Consider the following 24,944-nt stretch of genomic DNA (forward strand, 5'->3'; position numbering starts at 1 on the left):
CACTTTCGTAACACGAGTTGGAAGGTAGATGTCTGGGTGTTTGCTCTCAGTATCAGAATGTCACCATGTAGTGGGTTCAGTTCTTCCATTGTTTTACACAATGTTTTAAATCCAGCATATAATTCAACTGGCGGGATGACTTCTTTCAAGTATGCTACACATGAAATCGTTGATTTTCTCGTATCTGACATTCCTATACAGAGTTGTAACATGAAATCCACATTCTGTATTCTTAACAAAACTCACTGAGGAACTGAAAATTATTAATCCATGTTGTAGCAGTGTGCCATTTATGACTCTGAAGATAAAATGCGGTGAAACTAAATTTTTAAACAATGAAATTAACTGCTACCTGTAGAGGTTATGCTTCGAAAGAATGTAAGAGTGGTAAAAATAGTTTTGCACTTCAGAAAAGAAGTGTACGAAAAAAAAAAAATGCTTTAAACAGAAAAAGATAGCATAGTGCCTCAACTTTCATCATGCATTCCATAAAAAGGTGCTCAGAATAAAATTATAAAATGCAGTACATTCCTTAATCAAGAAAGTGAGTATTTCTCTCCCCAAGTTTAATGAAAATACATGGTTTTTAAGAGACAAAGTCATCTATTTAAAAAGAGCACCCATGCATGAATCCGGCACCTCTATAGCATACATACCAGCTGCAGTGTGGATGGGAAACCCTGTGCCCTCTTATGTCACTCTTATGTCAAGAGTGCCGGTATTAGTGGTGGGTGTAGAAGAGACGAGATGTGCAACTGCGGGTGGGTGTTACTCAAAGAGATGTCACTAGGGCATGGATTTGGACACTAGTCATGAGAAGTGGCAAAAAAACTCCACTCCGCTTTCAAACTACAATCATTTTCATGGTAGCTGAGGTTGAACAAGTCCTTTATTTTTTTATTTTTATACTGGGATGAAGCACCGCCATAAAAATGTCCATTGTGCCATGAAAGCTGTTTACCAGATCTTACTGAAACTTAGTCTACATAAGCAAAGCAAGATGCTGTGATTGGGAACATGAGCCGACAAACAGCAACAGAGTCAACCAGCATGCTCACTGCAGGACCTGTAAATGTGGACCACGATTTCAGATATTATGATCCTCCAGAAAAGCAGTCACACATGTGCACTCAATTAAATTAGAAGACTGCATTTATGCTGTTTCTATGTTTCCAATGTAATTTTTTTATGATATTCATGAACCCCTGAAGATTTTCTCATATCCTTGCTGTGCTGATTCCCCTTCTTCAGTGCACCAGTGTCACATGTGAAAGGTCACTAGTTGACACAGTTTTGCATTATTTATATCTAGCACCAATTCTTCGTGCAAATGGTGGCACCCCTTGTGTCTCAATGTGCACTTCCTCTGCTCATCTCCAAAAAACTGATTGCTGGGAAGACTGTGCGTTAGTTCAAACCAGCGTAGCAAATGCACTCATATGGTCTTCCACACGGCGAAGAGCCATTACAGAGAAGCACCGGGTCCTCATATCCAAAAATTAATTTCGTGCTTAAAACAAAAATAATTTGCATTATATTCTGACAAATAAATACTGACTTTCCTGGCTTTGAAAGCATGGCATTTTATATTTCTACTTTGACCATCTCGCTATGCAATTTCCACAGAAAAATGAAACTTCACGCTATTTTTAGTACTTTAAGAATTTTATCGTCCACTTTTCTTTCGAGCTGCAATAAGTTTTTTTTTTTTACTGTTCCTTTGCATTGCTACCAAACAATAAATATCTCGAAAATGACTTTCTAGACCACAAATTTTTTTGTAAATATCCCTAAATGTGGTTAACTGCATTCTTTCATGCCAGTGTGCTACAAAAAATAAAAATAAAAATGATACAGCACATCGTTATCTCAACTAACAACGCCTTACCAATCATCAAGGAAAGTTTGAGAGCAATGTGCAATAAGATATTAGTTTTCTGACATTTTCGTCCAGCTAACGTTTTTGCCACTTCTGAGAAAACTTAATAATGGCCAGAAAGTAAATAAATTATTTTGACTAAAAGTACTTTGCAAAAACACTTGTTACAATAACGAAATCAATCAAAATTTTTTATAAAGAAATTGAAGATGGTCAAGCTCAATGGCCTGGTGCCCAATTATGAGGGTGAATTAAACTTTTTGCCCCTATTTTTTATTATCCAAAGTAAGGTACATACAGGCCATTGCAAATATACGTGCTATTCTACGTACCTTATACCATTTTCCCACATATTCCCCCCACTGGTTCAGGCATTTGCCCCATCGGAGCACTAAATTTGTCCCATCACAATCTTCAGTCAGCGACGCACGCGGCTTCCCCAAACGCTCATTGTCAAGCGAGTCTTCACGGCCTTTTGTGAACTCGCAACACCACCACCTCACACTTTTCAAAGTGAGACATCTTTCGCCATAATCGTACTTCATTGCTCGTACACCATGGACGTGTAAAGCACAACCGCCATCTTCAACAACTGATAGCAGCGGCATGTCGCGCAACTACCAGCAGATAAAGCCAGGCCGGTCCAAAAAAAGGTCCACTGCTGGGAACGGATGTGTTGACTTCACATTTACAGCCATAATTTGGCTAAAAAAAATGGGTAAGCACTTTCTGATTTGCCCTCATATAAAGAGCACAACAGTCAAATGAACTTGCCAATAGTGCAATTACAGCTAGGGAACATCCTTATTTAGCAATAAATTTCAAGGAACTAAAGACATTAACAAAAAAAAGATAAAAACAGTCACATTGTGCCCAAGTAATTGGCACACACAGTTTGAATGAAGAGCTGAAATGTCGTCTTTCAATATCTAAAGCACATTTGTTCTATATAAAAAGTGTTCAGAATAAAAACTTCGAAAATTTGGCCATTTATGTAACATGTTCTATTACTACCTAAACGAAACTATAGTGCATTTTGACAACCTAGATAAAGGTCATAAGTGCAGAGGAAACCCAACCACAGTTATCTTATAATCGTACAAGGGACACACTTTCTTATTGCGCGATTTTGGCAGCCCAATACTCAAGCATGCCATTTGCAATTCAATTTTAAATCCACATTTCTTCATTACACATTTAGAGGTCCGTGAATAGCGATTTTTAAGACCGAATCCAATACGAATCAAATAGGACCAGAAGTGAATCAAATCGAATAGTTTTCAAATAATGAACAGCGGTTATCACAATTACTATAAAATTTCGTTCACTTACTAGTATTCTTAAAATTACCAAGTTTCTGTCATCACATAGTACATTTTGAAGCACTGTTCATTAAAACACAAATGGAGCTTTAGGAGCAAACAAGTAGTTTCTTCGCATGCACAGGGTTCTTTAAGTGTGCGAATGATTGCTGTATAGCCAGTAAAGTTTGGCTACCTAAGCGACATAGCCTGCTCCACTACGCAAGTTCTCATGTTTTATGTCTATACGAAGCCTGCAGGGATGAAAATTTATCATACTTTTGCTCCAATATTACGTTTAGTTAGGCATTGCTGACATTTCGAAATATTTAAAAAATATTCACAGTTACGAATAATGACTATATGATTCAAAGACCAAATCAAATAGGACACTATTCAATTCTTTATTTGAAAGTCCCAAATAAATATTTGTACACCCCCTATCCAGATTTCTGACATTAAAACAGCGTGCTATCTGGCATTTGTTAGCAGTCTTCATCCTGTCACCGCATTCACTGTGGCTGTTGCTAGGACACAGCTCATTTATTTATTATTTTCAAATACTGCAGCCCTATTCAGGGCTACTGCAGGAGTGGAGTACAGCAAACGCAAGAAACAGAAACAAAGGCAGTTGAACATAATAGATTAAAAAAAGGGGGACAGCAAACTTAACACATTAGTGCTTCTACAAAATCACACAGTGCCATTTCACGAACAGAACTGGGTAACTCGTTCCAGCAGTCGACAATTCTCTGGAAATAACTGTGTTTGAACATGCTAGTGCGTGTAAAGAAAGGCTTTAGGTTGAGGGTGTCACAACGTCTAGTTGGAAGAGCACTGGTATACACGATGTAATCATCAGCAGATAGTCGACAGCATGAGTGAATAATTTAATGTAATAGCTTCATAGAATCTATATGTCGCCATGTGCATAGAGGAGATAAATTCAAGAAATTCATTGCAGATGAGGGCGAAAAATCATGGTTGTAGTGATGGCAAATGAAGCGAACAGCTTTCCTTTGTACCAATTCAACTTTGTTAATGTTGCATACTTTATACGGGTTCCACACACATGAAGCATACTCTAATACAGGACAAATGAGTGTTTTATAGATTAGTAATTTAGTGTGTTTTGGCGAATTATATAATGTTCGTCTCACGTAACCTAATTTTCTTAGTGCTATAGATGTAATGTGATCAATATGCTGGGATGACTGCATGTTGTGCGTGAAGATAATTCCAAGGTATTTGTAAGCCTGTGCCCGGGAAAACTATTGTTATTGAAAGCATGTTCGATGAGGTAGTCATCCTCAAGGTCGTTCATAGCATTAGAAACGCCTGTAACCATGAAGCTTTTAGTGATATTTTCCAATAACACCGCACACCCCGTACACCGCACCAAGACGAGCTGCAAAGGTGCCTTTCCTTAGCCATCCAGTCAGCGTTGTCCTGTGGTTGCCTGATGCTATCCATCCAAGTTTAAGTACCAAAACTCCACAATGGACACATCGAACAGATCCAACACATCCAACGGTTGCAGCCCGCTGCAACCGTTGGATGTGCTGGGGCAGTTATTGCCATCTCGTAGATGCACCGATTGCGAAGAGTGCGGCACCATACATGAAATGCAACTATTTGTTTGCCACATTGTTTTCTATTAAACTTCCGGCAGCAAAATTAGGGGATGTGGCCTTTACACGAGTCCTGTCTTTAGTATATTCGGTAGTAACTGTAGATAGATTGTAAGTGTAAACAAGCACAACTTTTAAAGGCCTTAGCCAAGGTCCTGCTTTAAAGGGGCCCTGAAACACTTCTTTAACTAATCACAGAGTGACATCACTATTAGATCACGTCACCTCACAAATCTCCTGCTGCAAAAGTTTTTCAAATCCTTCAAGCACAAGCAAAGTCATACATGGTTATCGGACCAATCAATGGCTTTTTCTCTGCTTTCATTTCCACTAGTGCACTGGAAGCTACCCAAGGGAGATGGCAAGGGGACGCAAGGAAGCAATGCTCAACAGGCCTCGGCCAAAGGTTGAACGTGAGACGGCTTGTGGCGGCACCCTGTGGCGGCCACGGTATCTATACTACGCTTTTCTTTCCGGAGGCCACACACAGCAGACACAGCATCATCCAACTGTAGTGTTTTAGACTGGAAGTGCAAAAATAAAATGTTTCTTTGTCTTTTTTGAGATTGCAGACATATATTTTTCATTTATTTAACTCAAATGAGCAATAGTTGTATTACTGAGAGTCTCTGAAATGACACTCAACAACTAAGCTAAAAAAAATGTGCGACCAAACATTTTCCAAAACTATTTTTTATCCAACAGCCCACTAGAGGACAGCTGTTGGCACAATTTGGTGTAATTGGTGCAACTGTTCCACTACTGCATACATGTCCCACGAATGAACAATTTTGCTTAAAGGGCCCCTTACTAGGTCTGGTCATTTCGAGCTGACAAGTGCAGAGCATAAAATGCATGCTAACGATCGTGTTTGCAAAGGATTACATCGCTACGCGCCGGGAAAAGGTCTGAAATTTCAATCTGAACGCCGTTTTTCCTTTCCCTCATGGCGACCGTGCTCCAAGCCAGACAGTGACATACTCGCGTCCCTACACCTAAGTACTCATGTCCGCAGTGTGAGGTCGCTCATGGTGACACGTGACTTCGAGAATTATTCAAGGCAAGATTTGTTATTTGTGTGATCTGTTGCTTGAATTGACGATGAAGTTTAGAGAAATAATACAACAAATGGAATGTCTGCGTGTTTTTTTTGTTTTGTTTTTTTTTTTTACTTCGCACCGAAGCAAGAGAGATGTACTTCCACTTCGTCTGCTTGTTCCCACGGTCGTGCAGTCATGTGCGCCGGTACCGAAACTATGCCATTTTCTACAGTGTTCCAGGGTGTGATCATGCTCTGCGAGCCGCTTGTTCAGCCTCACTATTCGTGTAGCACTGAATTATGCTGCTAGTCATGTGTCCTAGAGCACAGCACGCAAAATCATGCGCTGCGTGAAACCAGACAATCAGAACAGCTCACGTGCAACGTTGTCAGTGGAAGTGTGCAGCAGTGGAAAAAAGAAAAGCGAGCAGAAAAAAAATCAAGGCGGGGCCTGTGACGTACGCGACACGCGAGCCTCGAGGTCTGGTATAGGAGAACAGAGGGAAGGAATTTCGCTTGCGGAGGCTAGACGGGCAAGTGGAGAGAGTGTCTTGCTAGGCAGTGGAGCTTGCCTCCTGAAATCATGGGTTCGCGCCACTGAAATATTTCTATCTCGGCTATTAACGAGCAGATTTGAAAAAGCTTTTCGGCAGAACGCTTCCTCGAAGACACGTTACAACTTCTGGTATATAACAAAAATTTGCTACGGGGCCTGGTGAGGGGGCCTTTAAGAATGTTCGCCTCCACTGAGCTACAATCTGCATACATCCAAATTGAAAGAAAAATTAGAGTTTTAAAATAGGGGCGTTAAACGTTTGGGGCCCCAAGGAAATAGTGTCGTAGCCACTGCACATGCGCAAGATGCAAACTGCGTTAGGGTTTTGTGTCAGGCACACTATTTCACTGATTTAGTGGGAGCCCCAAAAGCTCCCCAAAAGACTTGCGTCGACATACATGGCGGCACCCATCAAAGCGACAGCTCTAACTTAGCACCAAACTGGGCTCAATTCTTGGTAACGCACGAAGTTCGCAAGCTAGGAGAAGCGACTGTGGTTATTGCTTTCTCTCAACTAGCGTGGGTTATAAAGATTGATTCATTAGACATCGCCGATTCTGAATTCGATTGTCAATTTCATGGCTCGTAGGCCTAACACAGCTTATACCCCAGTCACACGAGCATGCCAAAGGTCCTTTGAAGTTAAGGAGCATTGAGCTTTCAAAGGAACATTTGTTCAAGGGATATGTGTCAGTGCTACACAGTCTCTAGATGGTCTCCGTTGAAGCTTTTAACAGAAACCACAATGTATCCTTAGCACTGCCATTGCCTCAAAAGTAATAAAAAAAATATGGCCCAAATGCGTCTTATAATAAATTTATGTAATATTTTTTTCAGCAATATTTATTTTTCCTAATACATAGAAACATCAAAACAAAATGCACACGTAGTAAAGGCATTACTTTACCAAATACAGATGTATTTATTGCAATGATGGCCACTATGTGTACCGCTTCGTACACCGCATGTTGGCGTCGATTATTCGTTGTTGCCCTTTAGTGTTCTCGCCTTGTTTTTTTTAAATTTTATTTAACAATACTGTAGGCCTTTGCACAGGCCCAAACAGGAAGTGGATTGTAAAAATACACATGAGCATGGGAAAAACAGGGAAAAAAAAGAAAAAAAGAAAGAACATAGAAAGCAAAAGAAAACATCCATACAACAGCACTGGTATTCAACACAAGACACTTTCTTTGTTTCTCATGAATCAAGGAATAACAAGAGGTGCTCAAACAATTGCAATATTAGTCGTATAACATTCTTGTAGTTATCGTGGATCTATAAAACAGCACTATTCAGCACATTGCAATATTTACATCTGAAATCATAAGGCAGTATGCAATCACACGTGCCGGCGCTGCTGTACCGGTGCATTCATGATGGAGATTGCGGGTGTCCCAAAAGTGTTTAGTACTTAAGTAATAGTATTCAGTACTTATAAGCTTGTTCTGAAGAGGCAAAAATTGAACTTTCATATTTTTGGAGATTTTTTTTTTTTCTGCTGTCGGATGCCCTTTAGCCTCGAGAGTACTCCTTTGAGGTTTCAAAGGACAAACGTGCACTCCTTTGACTCAAAGCTCCCTTTCAGTAGGGCTCCTTTGCAGTGCCTGTGTGACAGCGCGCATTCTCCCTTGAAGTAAAAGATCTTTGGTTCAAAGGACTTTGAAAGTGCCCGTGTGACTGGGGTATTAGCTTGGCTGGTGAAGGCACATAACGTTGGTTACTCAAAACTAAGCGCAACTAATTGCTTACTGCTAACAGAATAACCTCTAAATTGTAATTAAACGCAAGAACACGAAAGTCAAAATTGCTCTTATCATAAAATGGTATATTTTATTTAATTATTTCTAATAGCTTTTCTTCAACACCGTAGTAGCGCTGTCAGGGCAAGACGCTATCCGCAAACGCAAAGCCTTATTCAAAAACTCTTCACTCCTGTGTGCCCCAATGCCAACACCTGCAAAGCTCTTTGGGGCCCCAAACTTTTGGGGCCCCTATTCTAAAACTCTCAATTATAACCAGTTGAAATAAATGGAATTTTTAAACATTTCATACCCCACAACAGAGAATTCAGTTCAGAATTCCGTTCAATCTGTTCAACATGGCGCATCCACATGGCAGCGATCTCTTGCAGAACATTTCTTCACAAAGTTCTCACTACACTGAAGAGATACGTGTCAAAAGAAAGTTGTGCAAGTTTCTTTAACTGCTGAGAGTGCTAACAAGATTGTTCTGAAGATTCAAGCATCCTTTTCCGGACAACGTTAATCACATTGACACAAAAACTGAGAATAGGCACAACAGTGACCGAGGAAGCAACCCAAAAGGGCAGCATATATAGCTGACTTTAAGAACAGACAAAGAAATTATGACTAATATCAAAAAAGAAAAAAAAAAAACTGGGAAAACCGTGTAAGCACAAACGATGGGCATGTGAATACAACAGAAGAGGTTAGGTTGGTGCTTGTAGGTTGTACACAATGACCGAAATGTGCTAAAGAAACGGGAAGAATGACGAGGAAAAAGGACATAGTAAAAGTGGGAACAAAGTGCCCATTTTTCTACATCCTTTTTCTGTGTCTTGTTCGAGTAGTGCATTTTGATCAACATGAACACGGCATGCAACCATGATGAAGAAAATAGCATGGATTCACATGGAGACATATTAAGAACACAGTAACCCATGGAAATAATTGGTAAAGAGCCTTTTGCCAACTACTAGCCAAATATATACAGCACTATTTCCCTGGCGTACTGCCCAGGGCCCAGCTTCTTGATACGCCAGTGTGCTTAGTGATTATTCGAATCCTCATTTTCATGGTTTCTGCTGCAATGCAGAACTGATTGTGCAGCTGTGAATGATGCTCGTGTGCTTTGTTTACTTCCAAGCGCAGGTGCATGGCTTGAGGAAGGGTTTAAACTAGTCGCAGGGCATTGTGCTCATTCCATTAATGGATGCACTTTTCATGGATTAAGTGAGTAGAGGAAACGTCCTCCAATGGAAGGTGAGTTACGACGGCTGCCTCAGTGTGCCAAATCAGTTCTGCAGAAAACCACAAGGTGGAGCATGTTCACGAAAACGAAAATTGTCATCCACCCGATTGTAACACGAAGCTACAAAGGAAACCCATAAGGGTTCCACATCAAGTTAGCTGAAAGAATGTCATTTCTTACTGACTCCATTGCAAAGCTTCGTCCATTCTCCCTCCTGTGTACGTGCCACATTTAAATTGCAAGAAAAACAGCAGCAATGGCAACTGAGGGTGTCAGGAAAGACAACACAGGGCACTAAACATTTGTAACAGACATGCAGCAAAGGTGTAAACAACCTCAGCATAAAAGACAATTTTTTTGCACTCCAAGTGCAATGTACATCTCTCCCTCAGTAAATACAAAAACTACAATCTCCATCAGCCCTTGTGCCAGCAATACCGAATTCATAAGTTTTGTTAAAATAAGAGGTGTTTGAGAAGACAAAAAGTAAGTATTCTTAAATGCATGTCCAAGCTGAATAAATTTTTGGCATTGCACAAACACAAACCCATTGCCCAGTGTCGCAAATTCATGACACACCAAGTTTGAGAAATATAGCAGTGCAATGAAGCTTTCCAGTCTCATTTTTCAATGTAGAGGCAAAAGCCAGGTAAAGTACAAAATTAGAATTCTTTTGTAAGACCAAAATAAGTTGGGCATTAAGGGGTTAACATACAGACAAACACATTTCCAATTGGAATATTTAAAGCAAGCTTTCTTTGCAAGCCCTCCCAGATTTTCCTGACCATGGCTGCTGGGTACTGCTGCTGTCCTGCCAAACAGCTCACACTAAAAATAATAATAATAATAATAACTATGTGCCCGAAGGTGGGATCAAACCTCGGTTACACAGTGTGATGCTCAAACCATTAGGCCACAATCGCACGCATACTTCTATGGTGCCAACTAGCTCTTTGAGGTGATGACAGCGTATGTCACATTGCGAGACAGCACATCTGTACACGAAAGCTTCACTTCACATACATTTCAAGATGTGCAGATCTAACGCACAATTTTATAATGGATGGCAGCTAATACTGCTATTTTAACATTCATTCTTACTAAAGAGCTACCAACCAAAAATTAACAAAATTAGATTTTCAATTGGCCCTATTTCCCATTTCCAACGTTACACAGCTAAGCACAATATAAAATATACTTCTTGCATTAGTAAATGCTTTTCCAAATTCACAAATGTTCTTCTTTGTATTGCATATTCTCCCAATTAATGATAGCAAAAGCCATTCGATTGAACACAAAGTGTGAACTGCATATGAGAGTGTTTGTCTGTTAAATGTGGTTTCATCACAAGAGCCAGGTTTGCATCTTTCATCTCATACAAAGCACACATGCACATTGATTGCAAAATTAGCTTGGCAAGCTGCCCTGCTGTCACCTTGTTTATGTCACAGAGCGAGCTTTCTATTTCATTTTTTGTTGTTCCAAAAGCTTGGTAACAGATACAATACCTTGTGGGTACCCTGCACAGACATAATGGCCACCACAATGGCAATCCACTAGCACAGAGAATGCCAATGATTTGAGCAGTGATATTGTACTTTCAAGATTCCAGACCCAAGTTATCTATTCTGAAGTGCCAAGCAAAAATTCAGTTAAACGTCTACTTACACGGCCCTTAGTTCGCTTTGCACGGCCTTTTGTAGCCACTGGTGGTTGGTCAGGATCCTCATTTTTGGCTTGTGCTAGCAAAATGAAAGAAGCAACAAAAGGATAAGAAAGGAATTCATGGGAAGAAATAAGTTGATTTGCTGTGTGTTAGCACAGGGCAAGTGGATATTTGGCAAAACAAGCAATTTTTTGCAGCATTCCAACTACTGGCTGTAGCACAGGAACTTCTTTAAATTGAAAGATGAAGTAAAATTTGAAGATGCAGTCCCAAGTCAAAAATCTTTTACAGTAATAAAGTTAAATAAGGAAAAAAAACGAGAAAAAAAGAAATACCTAGCTAAATCTCAGCTGACTATTGCACAATGATCTAGTAGCAATGCTATACATAGCCCTGTGCAGTGCTTAAAGTCTGCACTTGCTTGAGAGTGGCTCCCAGGTATACTTTGGCTGCATGGTGTACATGTGTATGGATACATAGGTGGGCAAAGGGAATAATGAATATTTAGGGGTGTTTGAACAGAAAATTTTTCTAAACAAATGGAATACAAATACTTGAGGAAGAAGACCTCCGAATGTTGAATTGAATATAGAATATTTTGTCATTTCTAAACAATAAAGTTTGCATGGAGTCTGTTAGGCAAAAGAACAGAAGAGTGTCATTCAATTGTTCTATACATGCAGTTAATATCATTCAAAACTTGACTGTTATTGAACTTGGGATCTTGTAAATCAAAAACAACGGCTTTCAGTTATCTGGAGTGCCCCGGCATTGACAGCAATGAAACAAAGGAACAGCACATCATCATATGCACGTATTGTACTGTGCTCGTTGAAGCAGCGAATTGCGATACTACAGCACCTCCCATATCTGTTAAAGTTATGCAAACATGGTGAGACTGGAATAAATTATTTAGCATAATCAAGACAACAAATTCATATATAGGCTGCCAGAAGATATAGCAATGTTTATATATGATTGCAAGTTATTGACCAGAAGTTTCCTGCCTTGTACTTTCTCTCGGTAACTGATGCCCGAGGTTCAAAATCGGGGCTCTCCTGAAGCAATATAATTCAGAATTTCTATCATTTGTATCAGTCTCTATCCTTCAAAACTCTAAAGTGTTGTTTGGAGTCTCGAATATTTGAACAGGAACAAATACTGAACAATTTTGAATAGTGCATTTTCAAATCCAAGACGAATCAATAACAAGGACTATTCAATTCATATTTGAAATTTCTAATATTTGCACAACCCTACAAATAATATTTGAAATTTAACAAATTGTAAGCCATCTTTCTTGCATAGCTCATTATTCTCTGTCTAGGTTCATTTCACTCCCCCAAAACAGCCAAGTTTTTCAGGCAAAGGAGGCCAGACCCACTCATAAATATTGGTGGATTGGTAGAAGGGGGGAGGCAGTTCGCTGCTCACAACTTCGAGCTGCCTTGGCCCTGTGGCTTGAACCATCATCACAGTTTCCGTTCAACTGCTTTTGAAGCTCTAAAAGGCATATTAACACCATACTAAATATGTAGAACTTACCAGGAAAATCATTCCACAAAAATTAACTGGATGGTAATATAAACAATCTGGACATACTAAATGGCACTGTGGTATGAGACAAAAATAGACCTAGAGAATGAATAAATTCTGGGGTTTTTTAAGTGCCAAAACGATTAGATTATGAGGCACACTGCAGTGGGGGACTCCAAATTAATTTTGACCACCAGGGGATCTTCAACGTGCCCCCAATGCACGGACCTAGAGGATGAAGGGAGCCAAAGGTGCATCCTCGTGCATTGCCTCCTTTATAGATGCCTGCAGAATGGCTCGCGCTCGCAACGGCATGGGCATGCCCTCAGCTGTGAACAAGCGTTGCAAGGTGGCGTCCGTGACCGACACTATCATCACGGGCGGCGGGCAGTGGCAACGGCTGGTGACCCAGCACACGGTGTTTACGTGGTCTGTACCGCGCTGAGACCACAGTCGGGACAATCCTTTGGGTGTGCATTTTAAAGGTTGGTTGTCCGGCACCAGAACAGTCCCTTGTACTGCCTGCAAACATACGCCGAGCTTTGATTCAGGTTAATGGCCTTCAAGATTGACATGCATGCGTGATGAAGTTTTCGGAAGCCACACGAGGTAGGGTCCAGTGGTTCTGCCAGCCACATGTGGTGCTCACGACAGACTAGTGAAGAGGAGGAAATGGAAAGGGTTTGGCAGCTGGTTTTTCGCTCATGTGGCAGGCATCTAGTAAAGGAAGCAATGCCCCATGGTATATTCGAGCGGTCTGGAAATGCTACTACTGTCATATAAAACAGCTATAAAGTTGTATTATGTGAATAAATAGGTCTAACTGCAACAATCAGACTTAATTCACAAGAAGCTGTTTATACTCGCAGCAAACCTAAGTGTGTGACTCATGGAGCTTTGCCGGAGTGCTCTGAAACAAACTGACAGTGGTATATTAAGATCATGCAACAAGGTTTTATTATCACCAGAGTTCATTATTATATCACCACTTATGCTCGAATTAAAGCTTAGTTGTTGCATTGCACCTTTTTATGTGCTCCCGGAGTACTTTCGCATATGCCATCAGACAACTCAGTTAGGACACTGGCATTTTTCACCATGTCATCCACATGGTCGTATGCCACAAATGGTTCTCAAACAGAACATTTCTATTCAAAGTTATCTGATAACGAAACTGAAAACCAGCGCTCACCTTTCAGTTCACGCTTCCTAATTCTCGATGAAATTCCAAGTTCTCCAGCAATGTGCAAAGCCTCAGAATGCACATGATCCACACGGTGAGCATAGATCTTGGCACTTGCATCGAGAGTACAGCTGGCACTCTGTTTAAATAAAATGAATATTTTGGCTTCTTATACCAATATCTGATGATCTTTCAAAGCAATCTTACAAGATAAATAGTGGCATGCAAATATTCTTTAGATTTAACCTGAAAATTTGTAGTTCCATCTTCGGCTTGCAAGACCTTTCGTATGTGGTCAATTAAATGCAACTGAAATGCATTTTTGGACGTAATTTTCTGTAAGATAATGCGGCTTCATTAGCATAAAACACTAGTCAGAGGTTGCAAGTTTGAAAAAGACCTCACGTTTTCGTTCGCCAGACGGATACAACTGGCGTAATGTTCAGCAAGCTGGACATCGGTAAATGTCGGGGGCACCAATCCAACAGACCTGCGCCTGTGAACGTACCAAAATAACCACGCCACTTTCACAGCCAGCAAACATATCGGCAACACAAATTCCATACACAGATCTTTCGTTCAGTGGCGGTTACGACATACTTACTTTCTGCCCGGTGTTCCAGGAGATTCAATATGTAGCGAATGAAGTTCTTGCAGAAGTTCCTGCTGTCTACTGTGCCTTTCAGCACAGTCGTCATTGGGCGCCTGCAACGCCGAATCCACAAAACTAGCCCGCGTGCTTTTCGCTGGTCTCCGCGGTGGAGTAGTGAAAGTATCCTCCATTTTCAGGAAGGAGGAAAAGCAGCGGTCCTCGTCCTTTGCAGCTTAAGAACAACGCTGTAGTAACTGCTGTAAATAGTCGAAGCAGTAACTAGTATTGACAATTCTCTATGGCCTCCTGTGAGCGGTCGTCTGGGCAGAATGCGCACAGCGGCGACCGAACACACAAAGTGACATAATAAAATGTTAAATTCACGACCACTGCGCGCTGACGAACGTCCTGCAGGACCTTTAATAAAGTTTACCCAATCCAATATATATTCGACGACACTCACCTTCGCAAAAACAATTGAATGCTGACTCGAACGTTTCAGACGGTTAGGAAAATTCGAATAAATGGATTCGCACGTTCGCGCCAATTTCACACCAAACACACAAGACAACCAATGTAACGATGACGTCATGGCCAAAATAACGCCCAAACTATATTTATTACGCTTGTTGAGCATTTACACAACTCATAAAATTTGCATATTTCTTTGAAAAATGTAGTTTTGCATGGAACTACATTTCTTCTCGCAATGAACATCCGCTGTTTGTGTCCACAGTGCAACAAACATTAAAGTAGCGGTAGCGTTGTAAACTAAAGTATGCGACCCAGAGATGGCGCTGACAAAACAACTAGTATGGAACTACAATAAGTACGAGGTGGTACGAGGGATATGGAAAGGGGTAATGGTACCAGGCCTGACTTTTGCCAATGCAGTTCTATGTATTAGAACAGAGACCCGGCAACAGTTGGAAATTAGGCAACGTGGTGTGGGTAGGCTCGCTCTGGGAGCACATGGCAAGACACCAAATCTTGGAGTGCAGGGGGATCTGGGATGGTCTTCTTTCGAGGGCAGAGAGGCTAGTAGCAAGATAGCATTTGAGGAGCGCTTGAGAAAAATGGGGGAAATTCGGTGGGCTAGGAAGGTTTTCAGTTACTTACACACGAGGAATGTTGATACGAGGTGGAGGAAGCGAACTAGAAAATTGACAAGCAAATACTTGGGCAGTAGCGGGGGAACAAGTAAGGAATCATCTGTCAAGAAAAAGGTTAAGGAGGCAGAGAGGGGTATGTGGAGTACAGAGATGCAAACCAAATCGGCATTGGAGACATACAGGACGTTTAAGCAAGAAATAGCCAAAGAAAATATTTACGATAACTCTAAGGGAAGCTCATTGTTGTTCGAAGCCAGGACAGGTGTACTGAGGACTAAAACGTACCGAGCCAGATACCAGGAGATAGATTTGGTGTGCGAGGCGTGTAGAGAGGAGGAGGAAACGGCGGAACACCTGATACTTGCTTGTAAACAACTTCACCCTGTAGTTGAATCTAACGGGGAACTATTCAAAGCCTTGGGTTTTAAAGACAGTGAAAGTAGAATAGACTTTGAATAGGTAGAAATAACTAAACGGAGGCTATCTGATTGGTGGACAATATCAACGCAAAAGTAAAGGAGTAAATACATAGGTATGCATGCATATAGAACCATTAAAGGCTAGGTGGCGCGCGCCGCCGTCGCCCGATTCAAAGGGTTGAGCCACAATCATCCATCCACCCATCCATCGTGTGATCATCATTACATAGTGAGAAATAACCGCTACACGTCCACTCACACTCCTGCAGAAACTCTATGCACTCCCGCCTTTGAAATCATCATTATTTAATCATTATTGTATGAGTTTCATACAATAATGTTTGAAAGGAGTGCGAGTGAATGGGAGCGAGTGCACTTATTGGCGATTGTGCTGCCCTCTGCCTATATTCATAACGACACTTCAAATTTAGCACCTATTACATACAAGGCAGTGTTTTGGGCTTTTGGGCCCAGTTTTATTTTTAATATACATAAACGATTTGTCTTCCCAATTACATGGTAACATCCCTCTATTCCATTCGCTGACGATTGTTTTTCGTACCGCGAAATTAATTGCAATGATGATCACCGTACACAAAATTCTACATTTTCTTCGGCTGGTGGGGCTCGTTGCGCTACTCGCTTGCTGGTTATGGACGTTTTGTTACCGCTTTCGGAGCGGTATTTATGTGTACGGTACTCTAAATGACTACAGATATCTTTAATGAATCAAGCGTTCTTCCTTTCTTTAGATGACTATCACAGATATCTTTATTATATGTGACTGACAGCATTAGCTCCACCTGACCTGAATTGTGGCCATTAACCTTGGGCATTACTTCACTCACGATTGACAATAAGAATGTAACCTTACTTGTCTGACGTTTCTTTTTTTTTTTGACAGTTGAGGTTTTTCGGTTACCTGGCGATAGATTAAAGGTATCTGTAGTCGTTTTATAGTACCGTACACAGGAACCACCAGGAACATCGCCCGGAAAGTGGTAGCAAAACGCCCAAAAGCAGCGCAACGAGCGCCACAACAAGCTACCGACTGGCCAATCCCGTGGACTGGCGATTCCTCTAATGACCGTCTCGTGTCAAGCAACCGTAGCGGACATATTGCTCCATAGAGTTACTATACTTATTGCTCACTACGTAATTATGATGATATTGATGTTACTTTTGATTTTGCCAGCGCCATCTCTCGATTGCATACTTTAGTTCACAACGCCACCACTAATTTTATTTTCGTTGCATTGTGGAAGGTACAGTTTCCCTCCTCTAAGTTATATAGGTGTTCTGTGGTTCAGCCTCCGCAGGCGCGGGTAACACGAAGAACTAGCCGTGTGTGCGTCGTCACAGTGAATAACTTGTGTTCATTGTGTAGTACTAGTACGAAAGTACTGAAGTGAACTATTGGGCATGGAGAACACACCGGAACATAACGCGCCTGGATTCGCGCATCTGTTGGTACATCGCTCTGTTCTGAAGGGCATAACCGTTTCATCTTGTAGCCGTACTGTATGTTGCTGGAGTATGTTACGAGTTTTGTTTTTCCTAACTGCGAGAGTTAGCGTAGGCGGGTAGGCGGTGTCGCATTCTTGCACTTGTCTGGCGGTTTGCCGATATGCTCAAGTTTTCATCGGCTGCTTATCGTGCGAAACTAAAACCCATACTACGCGCACTTAAGCGAAAATAGTACTACACTTACGGCACATAGTAGTTTAAATGAATATCTAAGGCATTTCTATGACAACCTTGCGCCCCTCTCCCTTATTTCATTTTTTTTTTTTTAACGCAGGAAAACGACCCCGCTGTGCTTCAGAAGGTCATTGCAAACGTCCAGCGAGAGGTCGCCCGAAAAGAGGACACCTTGCGGCAGCTGAACATAGTAAAAGCACACAGAAAAAAGGTATGCCAGGCACTCGTTAACGTGTTCCTACAAGCAGCTGGATAGAATGAACAGGATTCACGACTTTGTCGTGCCTGATTATGCGAATGGAGCACGTGTCACAAGGTCATTTCCCTGTGCAGAACAAGGAGGAGCCCATCAATGATTTGATTGACCAGTGGCGCTCAGCAGCACAGCAAGCAATTTTGGACTTTCAACAGCACATGGCTGAACCAAGGCCAGGCCTGAAAGATATCCTTGTGAACTTTCAAATTGAACCCTCTGTTATTGGCTACAGCGAAGACGATGATTGCTTTGTATAACCAAGAGCAAGCTGGATGTTAAATTTTCAAGTTGAACCTTTTACTACAATCCGCTATGAAAGTGGCAATCTGTTTTGTGCAGCTTGGTCACTAAACATATGTTCTAAAATAAATCGTACATGTAGTGTTTGTACTCTATAAATTGTACTGTTTATTATAACTTCACTTCTACACTTTAGTTTTTACAGTGCAGTCGGTGATCAGTGCGGGTTGGGTCTAGTTGGCTTGAATGCATTAAACAATTTAGGATCCTTTAAGAACTTCGACATTTTCAGGTAATGTGGCATCATACCTGAAAGAAAAAAAAAAAAGTAAGACCAAGCACTGCGGTGCCTGAATGCCATGAATGAAAGGAACACTCACCACATTTTTTTGCTTTCATGATTTCTCTCTTGACTTTAACTTGCTGCCCTTCACACAGCCCAGTGATGTGTTTCTCATAAAGTTTTCCAGTATATGGCGATACAAACTGGCTGAGAAGCTTCACATTCTGCAAAAATGGCATTTGTATGCGGTATACAACAGATTTGTTATCATGGGTTCACTATATACACGGTGTATATATATATATATATATATATATATATATATAGTAGACCATACACAATTTTTAATTAAATTGCCTGTGGCTGCATAGCATAATTGTAGCCCTTGCGCTGGATTACTCAGAGCAGCGGACATTACTCGCACAAGAAAACGAAATGCATAATCGACAAATTAAAGGAAAAGCACTATTCCACTTTTTAATTAACCCTTTAATGACACCACATATATTTAAAAATGCTTATATTCTAGGTAAATGTCGAGAATAAGCATAATGGATGAAAAGAAGAATATTTTGTAGGAACTTTTTCAGCAACATGGAGGGAAAGACTAGGAAGAAAACTGGAAGTGGGCTTTGCCCCAAGCCACCTATGGCTTTATTTGGAATTACTACAGACAACTCTCATCGTGTGTGGACCATAGGTGTACATTTCATTTGCTTCTGCATCAAGTATGTGACACCACTGCAGCAGGATATCTTGCATCGGCCTGTCGCCTCTGCACATGCGTGCAAAAGAAAGCGAGTAATGTGCCAAAGTTGTTCCTCCTGCTCTAAATCCACAAGCGACACTTGCTCCCTGTCATTCAGTGTTGGCCAAGGCATTTAGCCAGGAAGTTTATACTCAATATCGAAATTTCACAAGAGAAACAAAAAAAAATATCTGGTATGCTGCCTCTAGGCAACATTCATCAATAAAGGGTTAGTTACTATATGATACATATTGCAATTTACTAATTGTAGCTTGCGAGTTTGCAAGGCATATCATATCCACTTGGAACCAATTCTAAGGATCGCACAGGTTTCTAAATATGCACCTTGAAACTTGCAGTATACGTGCGCTATTGTTTACACATTGAAGCAAAAAAGTAACTGGAACACCCACGTATTTCGTCATATGCTTTGGTAATGAATATCTCGAAACTGGTGTCATCCTGAAAATTCGCCCCATTTGGTCATGCCTTATGGCGTCACCGGCCACAATTCATAAATTGCAATATGTGCTGCAAAGTAATTATTTAGACTTAATTAGCAAATCTCTGTCAGTCAATTATGCATTCCACTTTCTCATACAAGTAATGTCTGCCTCTAGTAATCCAGCTCAGTGACTAGAATTATGCAATTTTCCACAGGCAATTTTTAAAAATTCAGTATGGTTAAAAAAACAAGCACCAAGTAGGTGAGTACTCCTTGTTGTTGCAACATACTATTGTGAGCTTTATGAAAGCGAACACAACTGCACAGTAGACAGTACCAATACATAAGCTACAGATACGCACTATCAAGAATATTTTTCTTCTAAAGTACTAAAACCTCATATTTCATCTCCACACTTGATATTGACAATATTTTATTTTATGAGTGCTGTATTGTACACTCATCGGGGATCCATTCACAAGAACGAGAAGCAAGAGGTTTGACAGCATTCAAGAAGAGCAGTTTGCTTTGTTTACAATCACTATGACCACACATCCATAGCTGACTTCTGAACTAAGGCAAATTTGCAGGCTTTATCAGTCTTTATATATATAAACTACAGCATTTTAAGGTCAATGCACCTGAAGTTTTGTTTTTCCTCGGGTAACAAAAATGGCACAGTTGGACTTTAACAACGTATAAAATGTGTAATAGTAGCTTTAAATACTTTTTTTTTAATTCTATGTATGCACTTACTGTTGCGGCCACTTTCTTCAAGTTTTATGTCCTTCATAATGTTTTCGTGGTACATCACTGTTGGTAAACTGTAGTCACTTTCACTTTGTATTTTTACTGTACTTTGTGCATAACCCTGTAATGCACAGTGCACAATACATGCTAAGCTGAGTTGGATGAACCTAAAATTCTGACTTAAGCATTAAAATTTATGCAGAGACCAAAGTTGGACTTTTAATATGGTAGTGAAATGGCAGCTGCCTCAGCCAAGACACAAATCAGGTGACCATAGCATTCTCATCTGCGCATAGCTCAATTAGCTGTCAGCTGCATTTTCTAGACGGCAGCTTTTCCAGGAAAAATCATGCTTGACATATGAGGGGGTACTCAAAAGAAACCAGAATAGTGCTGCGCCGGGTGGAGCCATTGTACTATGCATTTATCCCACTAGGCAGGCATCGTGCCACTAGTTTTCAGTTCATTGCACCCAGCGGCTTCTCACGGGAAGATTTTTCCCGGGTACAGCGAGTTTTTTCGTGAAATCAGTTTCACGCACTCCTTGTTTTTTGTGATGACCGATTTAAATTAATAGCATGCAGTTGTGAAATTGTTTCTTGCTCGAGAAAAATGTCGCACAAACTGTTGAGGTGATAAACACTGCTTAAAAGGATGGTGCTATGGAAAAAGTCAAGTGCACAACTGGTTTTCTTGGTTAAAAAAAGGGGGCAAATGTCGATTCTTGACAAACCTCGTTCTAAACGTTTGTCAACTTCACGAAAGGATGTAAATGCAAAAAAAGTTTGTGCACTTGTGCTTGAAGACTGACGACGGGCCATTGAAGTGTTGGAGAAGTTATCTAGTGCACCTTCGAGATCAGGTGAGCAAACTTTAGCAGATTTGGGAATGAAAAGGGTTGCTGCAAAATTTGTGCCTCCAATTTTGACAGATGAGCAAATGAAAAAGATCGAGTAGAAGCATGCCGTGCTTTGAAAGAACAGCTCCGAGGAGACCCAGACTTTCCTCCAAAGTTGTTACTTGTAACGAGAGATGATGCTATTTGTGTGACCCAGAAACTAAACATCAATCAAGCCAGTGGAAGATGCCATTGTCACCTCACCCAAAAGAAGCACACCAAGTGAAGTCAAACATTAAAACCATGCTTATTTGTTTTTGTTTTTTTATGTGAAGGGGACAGTGCATTCGGAGTTCTTTCCACCAGATCAGACTGTAAATCAAGCTTTTAGAAGTACTGAAGAGATTGTGTAACAGTGTGCGACAAAAAAAGACTGATTTATGGAAGTCGGGGGACTAGTTTTTTTACCACGACCATGCACCACAGCCATGCACCAGCTCAATGTGCCAGTTTTTGGCAAAAAATAGCGCGACTCAATTGCCCCACACCCCTTAATTACCTGACCTCGATTTGTGTGACTTGTTTTGTTTGCTAAAATGAAGAACATGAAAGGACTGCCATTTCACAACATAAAGAGGTGAAGGAAAAAATGAGAAAGGAGCTATTGGCCATCAGAACAGGCAAGTTTGAAAAATGTTTCAAGAATGGAATCGCAGATTGGACAAATGCATTAAGTGTAACTCATTTACTTAGCCCTTTCTCAGCATCTGCTGCCTACCTTCCTTGTTTGATTAATTGGGCAATGCATGGTTGCATGGAATATCCTTACTTTGAAGGTGACAAAGTTGTTGTGTAAAAAAATAAATACACACCTTTTTAAAAAGAATTCTGGTTACTTTTGGGTACCCCTCGTATGTTGAACCTGACTGCCTTCATTTAAGGTACAAAATAAGGAAACGTTAGGGTACACGCAGGAACAGTCTTATCGTGCCACCTTTTCACAAAAAGCTGGATGGGTACAGCCATGCTTGGGACTTGTCTGCGTGGGACATGTGCTTCTAGAACTGCAATAAGGCAAAGGAAGCAGGTGCACAGGCTCTGGTTGCCAGATTTCAGAAAGCAGGGGTGCTTGGGACTAGTGCTTTCTGTCACCTCTGTGCTAAAAGGTATAGAAATGTAATTGTTGATTAACTATTTAACAAATTAATTATTTAAACAAAAAACCTGTTTTCATCAAACACTTATGCCTTATCTCATGTGTAATTAGCAAATGAACATAAAAGCATATCTGTGCAGAGGATTAAGAAGACTGCCTAACAACAGTGTCCTATGCATCCCACTTTTCCTGTAAAATTGGAATCAAATTATCAAATATAAGTTCTTATGCTGACAAGGATGGCTAATGAGTAGCAAGAAACATGAAACCATCTTTTACATATGCTAGCCTGTGTATGGAAACTCCCGGCTGGTTAATATGCTCATGAGCACATCAATGCATAGAGTGAACAAATGGAGCAATAATAAAAGGAGAGAAAAACAAGGAATACATGCCCCGAGTGTATTTGACACGAAAGAGGCTTGTATGGAAAAGACCATTGAGGCAGTTAAACTTCAACTGGCTGGTCAAATGCCCAAGGATAAATGGCTGCAGTGGGTAGCAATGTGGCTTCAGTGACAATAGAACAGGCAGCAAACAAAAGCACCTAGTTGATGTAGTGCAATGTGGTTGGCAATGCCTCAGCATTGCTAACGACACTGCTAACAGAGGCAAGAGGATGCAAAAGGTAGGCAGCAGATGCTGAGAAAAGGCTAAGTAAATGAACTGAGCACAGAAGAATGCATGCAAGATGAAGTGTGAAATTCTTGTGACATTTACCAGCTGTTACAAATATGCATGGAATGAGTTACTGACTGCAATGTATCTCCTTCGAATGCACACTTTGAGAAGAAAAGTGCATCTCTGCATCTTGTATGACGCACCATAGTCATTTCCACGATATTATCACTAGTCGTCATTCTGTGCAGCTTCTGTGGAGATCGCTTTTAGGATTCTCATTACTATGAGCTTAGGTGCAAACACCATGCATGAAGCAGTACCTGTGCAAAGTGCCTCTGGCTAACATAAAAAAAAAATTTTTTTTCAAGCTGAAACATTTACATAGCATTTCACGGTGCAGAAATAATACAGTTACTACATCTGAAACTTTTAATATATATTAAGAGTTGCGAATCTTTAAAACTACTGACAAAGTCTGTGATGTACATTAACAATGCAAACTATAGTCACACCCTGAGATCAGTACCCTCTGATGTACTGTTTACATTGAAACAACATAGCTTATCACAAAACACACAGTTCAACATATCTTGCAGTCATGCTGGGCAAGCACATGGAGCTATCATGCCACAGTGTACAAGCCTCGAAAATATGAGCAGCCTTGCAGGTAGGAAGAGTGGAGAAATACTAGTTTCCTCACGTCAGAGCAGTGGTCACTGCAAAAATGTTGCCTCACCTTGTAGTCAACTTCTACGTTATGCTTGCAGAGAATGCACTGGCGAGGCTCCCTTTTAAATGGGTTTTCCATGTTGAAGTCTGGCTGTTTGGGAAAGACATTGCGAACTGAAATCTCCAGAAGAAATCCACGCCACATATGTCACGTACCATGTCTTCATCTACTGCCGTTTCTTGCTCTTTCATCGCATGGCTGGAGGATGTGCTGTAGAGGCTGCCTTTCAGTGCTAATTCGAAAAGAATCGGCAACAGACATCAGCGGCAGCAAACACAAAGGTATAGGTCCCAAAGGCAATAGCCTGTCAATTTTTTTTCTCCAACTCGACCATTCGAAATCGAACTTGTTCTAGGCAGTTATTTCGCACTCACGCGTCGTCAAATTTGGACGTTCACAATAAGCTTCACATTGAACAAGATTACGGTCATGCCAAAGCCGGTTACAGTAGCACATTAAATGAGTGGTATGAATGTTATTCAGAGCAAATGGAAGTTTAAAATGAAATCAAAACGGCTACATTTGTGCTTAATACGATCAGTGGTACGAAACCACAGTCGTTTGCTGGGCAGGATCTCTGGAACAGCAAAAACTAAGTATTACACAAGCTTGCCACACTGCACATGCAAAGAAGAAAAAAAAATGTATCAAACACAACGAGATCACCAGAGTATTCAAAGTGATTACCTGAAAGAATCGTGGTACGCACTTCAAGTGTTACAGGTCCAGTGCGCAACACGTTCATGGTGCCCAGTGTTCGTGCTAAAGGTAGGTATCTGAGCATAATGAATTTACGTATGTCTTGCATTAACTGACATGAAATTTTAACTGTGTTCACGCTTGATGCGTAGCTATCACAGGAACAGGGCCCGCGGGTGCATCCCAATCACGCAAACGCTGTTGGCTGGCTCCATGTGCATATCCGACCTACACGCCAGATTGGCCAGATGCTGATTGCGATGGCCATAGTTATGGCCTGTATCCCTATTAGGGTATTTAACCGAAACTAAACCCAACACTTAAAATGTTTGCACCCTTTGGGGCTTTTAACACAACGATCATCGGTATTTGCCTTGCTTGCGTTTCCTTTCTTGAAAACCCTGCTCTCACTACTTTCTTGTCGAGAGTGCTATGACACTTCGATAACGGGCACACTGTTCGTGACCAGGAAGTACCGGGCGCGCCGCGTTAAATTTAGAAAGCAAATGCGGGCAAGATATTATATTGTGGAACAAAATAAGCCCTAAAGGGTGCAAACTCCTTTAAGG

The 24,944-nt window shown here is 40.9% G+C and overlaps 3 protein-coding genes across 5 annotated transcripts in view; 1 reads left to right on the forward strand and 2 right to left on the reverse strand.

Annotated features, from left to right (window-relative positions):
• The window catches only part of barr (non-SMC condensin I complex subunit H), a 74,951-nt gene extending 59,785 nt beyond the window's left edge, over nucleotides 1-15,166 (reverse strand). The window contains exons 1-6 of one of the 2 annotated variants that reach the window (XM_075677171.1): nucleotides 14,841-15,166; nucleotides 14,390-14,631; nucleotides 14,191-14,281; nucleotides 14,032-14,121; nucleotides 13,795-13,924; nucleotides 11,069-11,142 (exon numbers count right to left, since the gene is read on the reverse strand). In XM_075677171.1, the coding sequence (XP_075533286.1) occupies nucleotides 11,069-11,142; nucleotides 13,795-13,924; nucleotides 14,032-14,121; nucleotides 14,191-14,281; nucleotides 14,390-14,568 (564 nt within the window). In that variant the 5' untranslated portion in view covers nucleotides 14,569-14,631; nucleotides 14,841-15,166. Of the gene's footprint in view, nucleotides 1-11,068; nucleotides 11,143-13,794; nucleotides 13,925-14,031; nucleotides 14,122-14,190; nucleotides 14,282-14,389; nucleotides 14,635-14,840 lie in introns of both variants that reach the window. The other variant, XM_075677170.1, reaches the window with a different exon arrangement.
• Nucleotides 15,167-17,181: 2,015 nt separating this feature from the next.
• Nucleotides 17,182-18,282, forward strand: LOC142566159 (uncharacterized). Of its 2 annotated transcripts, none has more exons than XM_075676998.1 (3): nucleotides 17,182-17,429; nucleotides 17,710-17,820; nucleotides 17,943-18,282. In XM_075676998.1, exons 1-3 carry the CDS (start codon nucleotides 17,331-17,333, stop codon nucleotides 18,120-18,122), a joined length of 390 nt encoding a protein of 129 aa, XP_075533113.1. In that variant the 5' UTR covers nucleotides 17,182-17,330; the 3' UTR covers nucleotides 18,123-18,282. The 2 variants fall into 2 exon arrangements, with proteins under 2 accessions (XP_075533113.1, XP_075533114.1); XM_075676999.1 differs by having other exon boundaries at nucleotides 17,184-17,378.
• Nucleotides 18,248-24,627, reverse strand: mRpS18C (mitochondrial ribosomal protein S18C). Its single transcript, XM_075676997.1, has 5 exons — nucleotides 24,364-24,627; nucleotides 23,832-23,908; nucleotides 23,683-23,766; nucleotides 18,486-18,612; nucleotides 18,248-18,414 (listed from the first exon to the last, which is right to left on the reverse strand). Exons 1-5 carry the CDS (start codon nucleotides 24,482-24,484, stop codon nucleotides 18,323-18,325), a joined length of 501 nt encoding a protein of 166 aa, XP_075533112.1. The 5' UTR covers nucleotides 24,485-24,627; the 3' UTR covers nucleotides 18,248-18,322.
• Nucleotides 24,628-24,944: the final 317 nt, after the last annotated feature.

This window comes from Dermacentor variabilis, unplaced genomic scaffold (assembly GCF_050947875.1).
Source record: "Dermacentor variabilis isolate Ectoservices unplaced genomic scaffold, ASM5094787v1 scaffold_12, whole genome shotgun sequence".
Classification (NCBI taxonomy): Eukaryota; Metazoa; Arthropoda; class Arachnida; order Ixodida; family Ixodidae; genus Dermacentor; species Dermacentor variabilis.

Coding starts and splice junctions, on each gene's coding strand:
- LOC142566159 (XM_075676998.1), top strand. CDS start 17,331: ATGGAGAACACACCGGAACATAACGCGCCTGGATTCGCGCATCTGTTG. Junction 17,430..17,709: donor TTTCATCTTGTAGCCGTACT/GTATGTTGCTGG, acceptor TTTTTAACGCAG/GAAAACGACCCCGCTGTGCT. Junction 17,821..17,942: donor TAAAAGCACACAGAAAAAAG/GTATGCCAGGCA, acceptor TTCCCTGTGCAG/AACAAGGAGGAGCCCATCAA.
- mRpS18C (XM_075676997.1), bottom strand. CDS start 24,484: ATGCAAGACATACGTAAATTCATTATGCTCAGATACCTACCTTTAGCA. Junction 23,767..23,831: donor CGGCAGTAGATGAAGACATG/GTACGTGACATA, acceptor TTTCCCAAACAG/CCAGACTTCAACATGGAAAA. Junction 18,613..23,682: donor ACGTAGAAGTTGACTACAAG/GTGAGGCAACAT, acceptor CCATTTTTGCAG/AATGTGAAGCTTCTCAGCCA.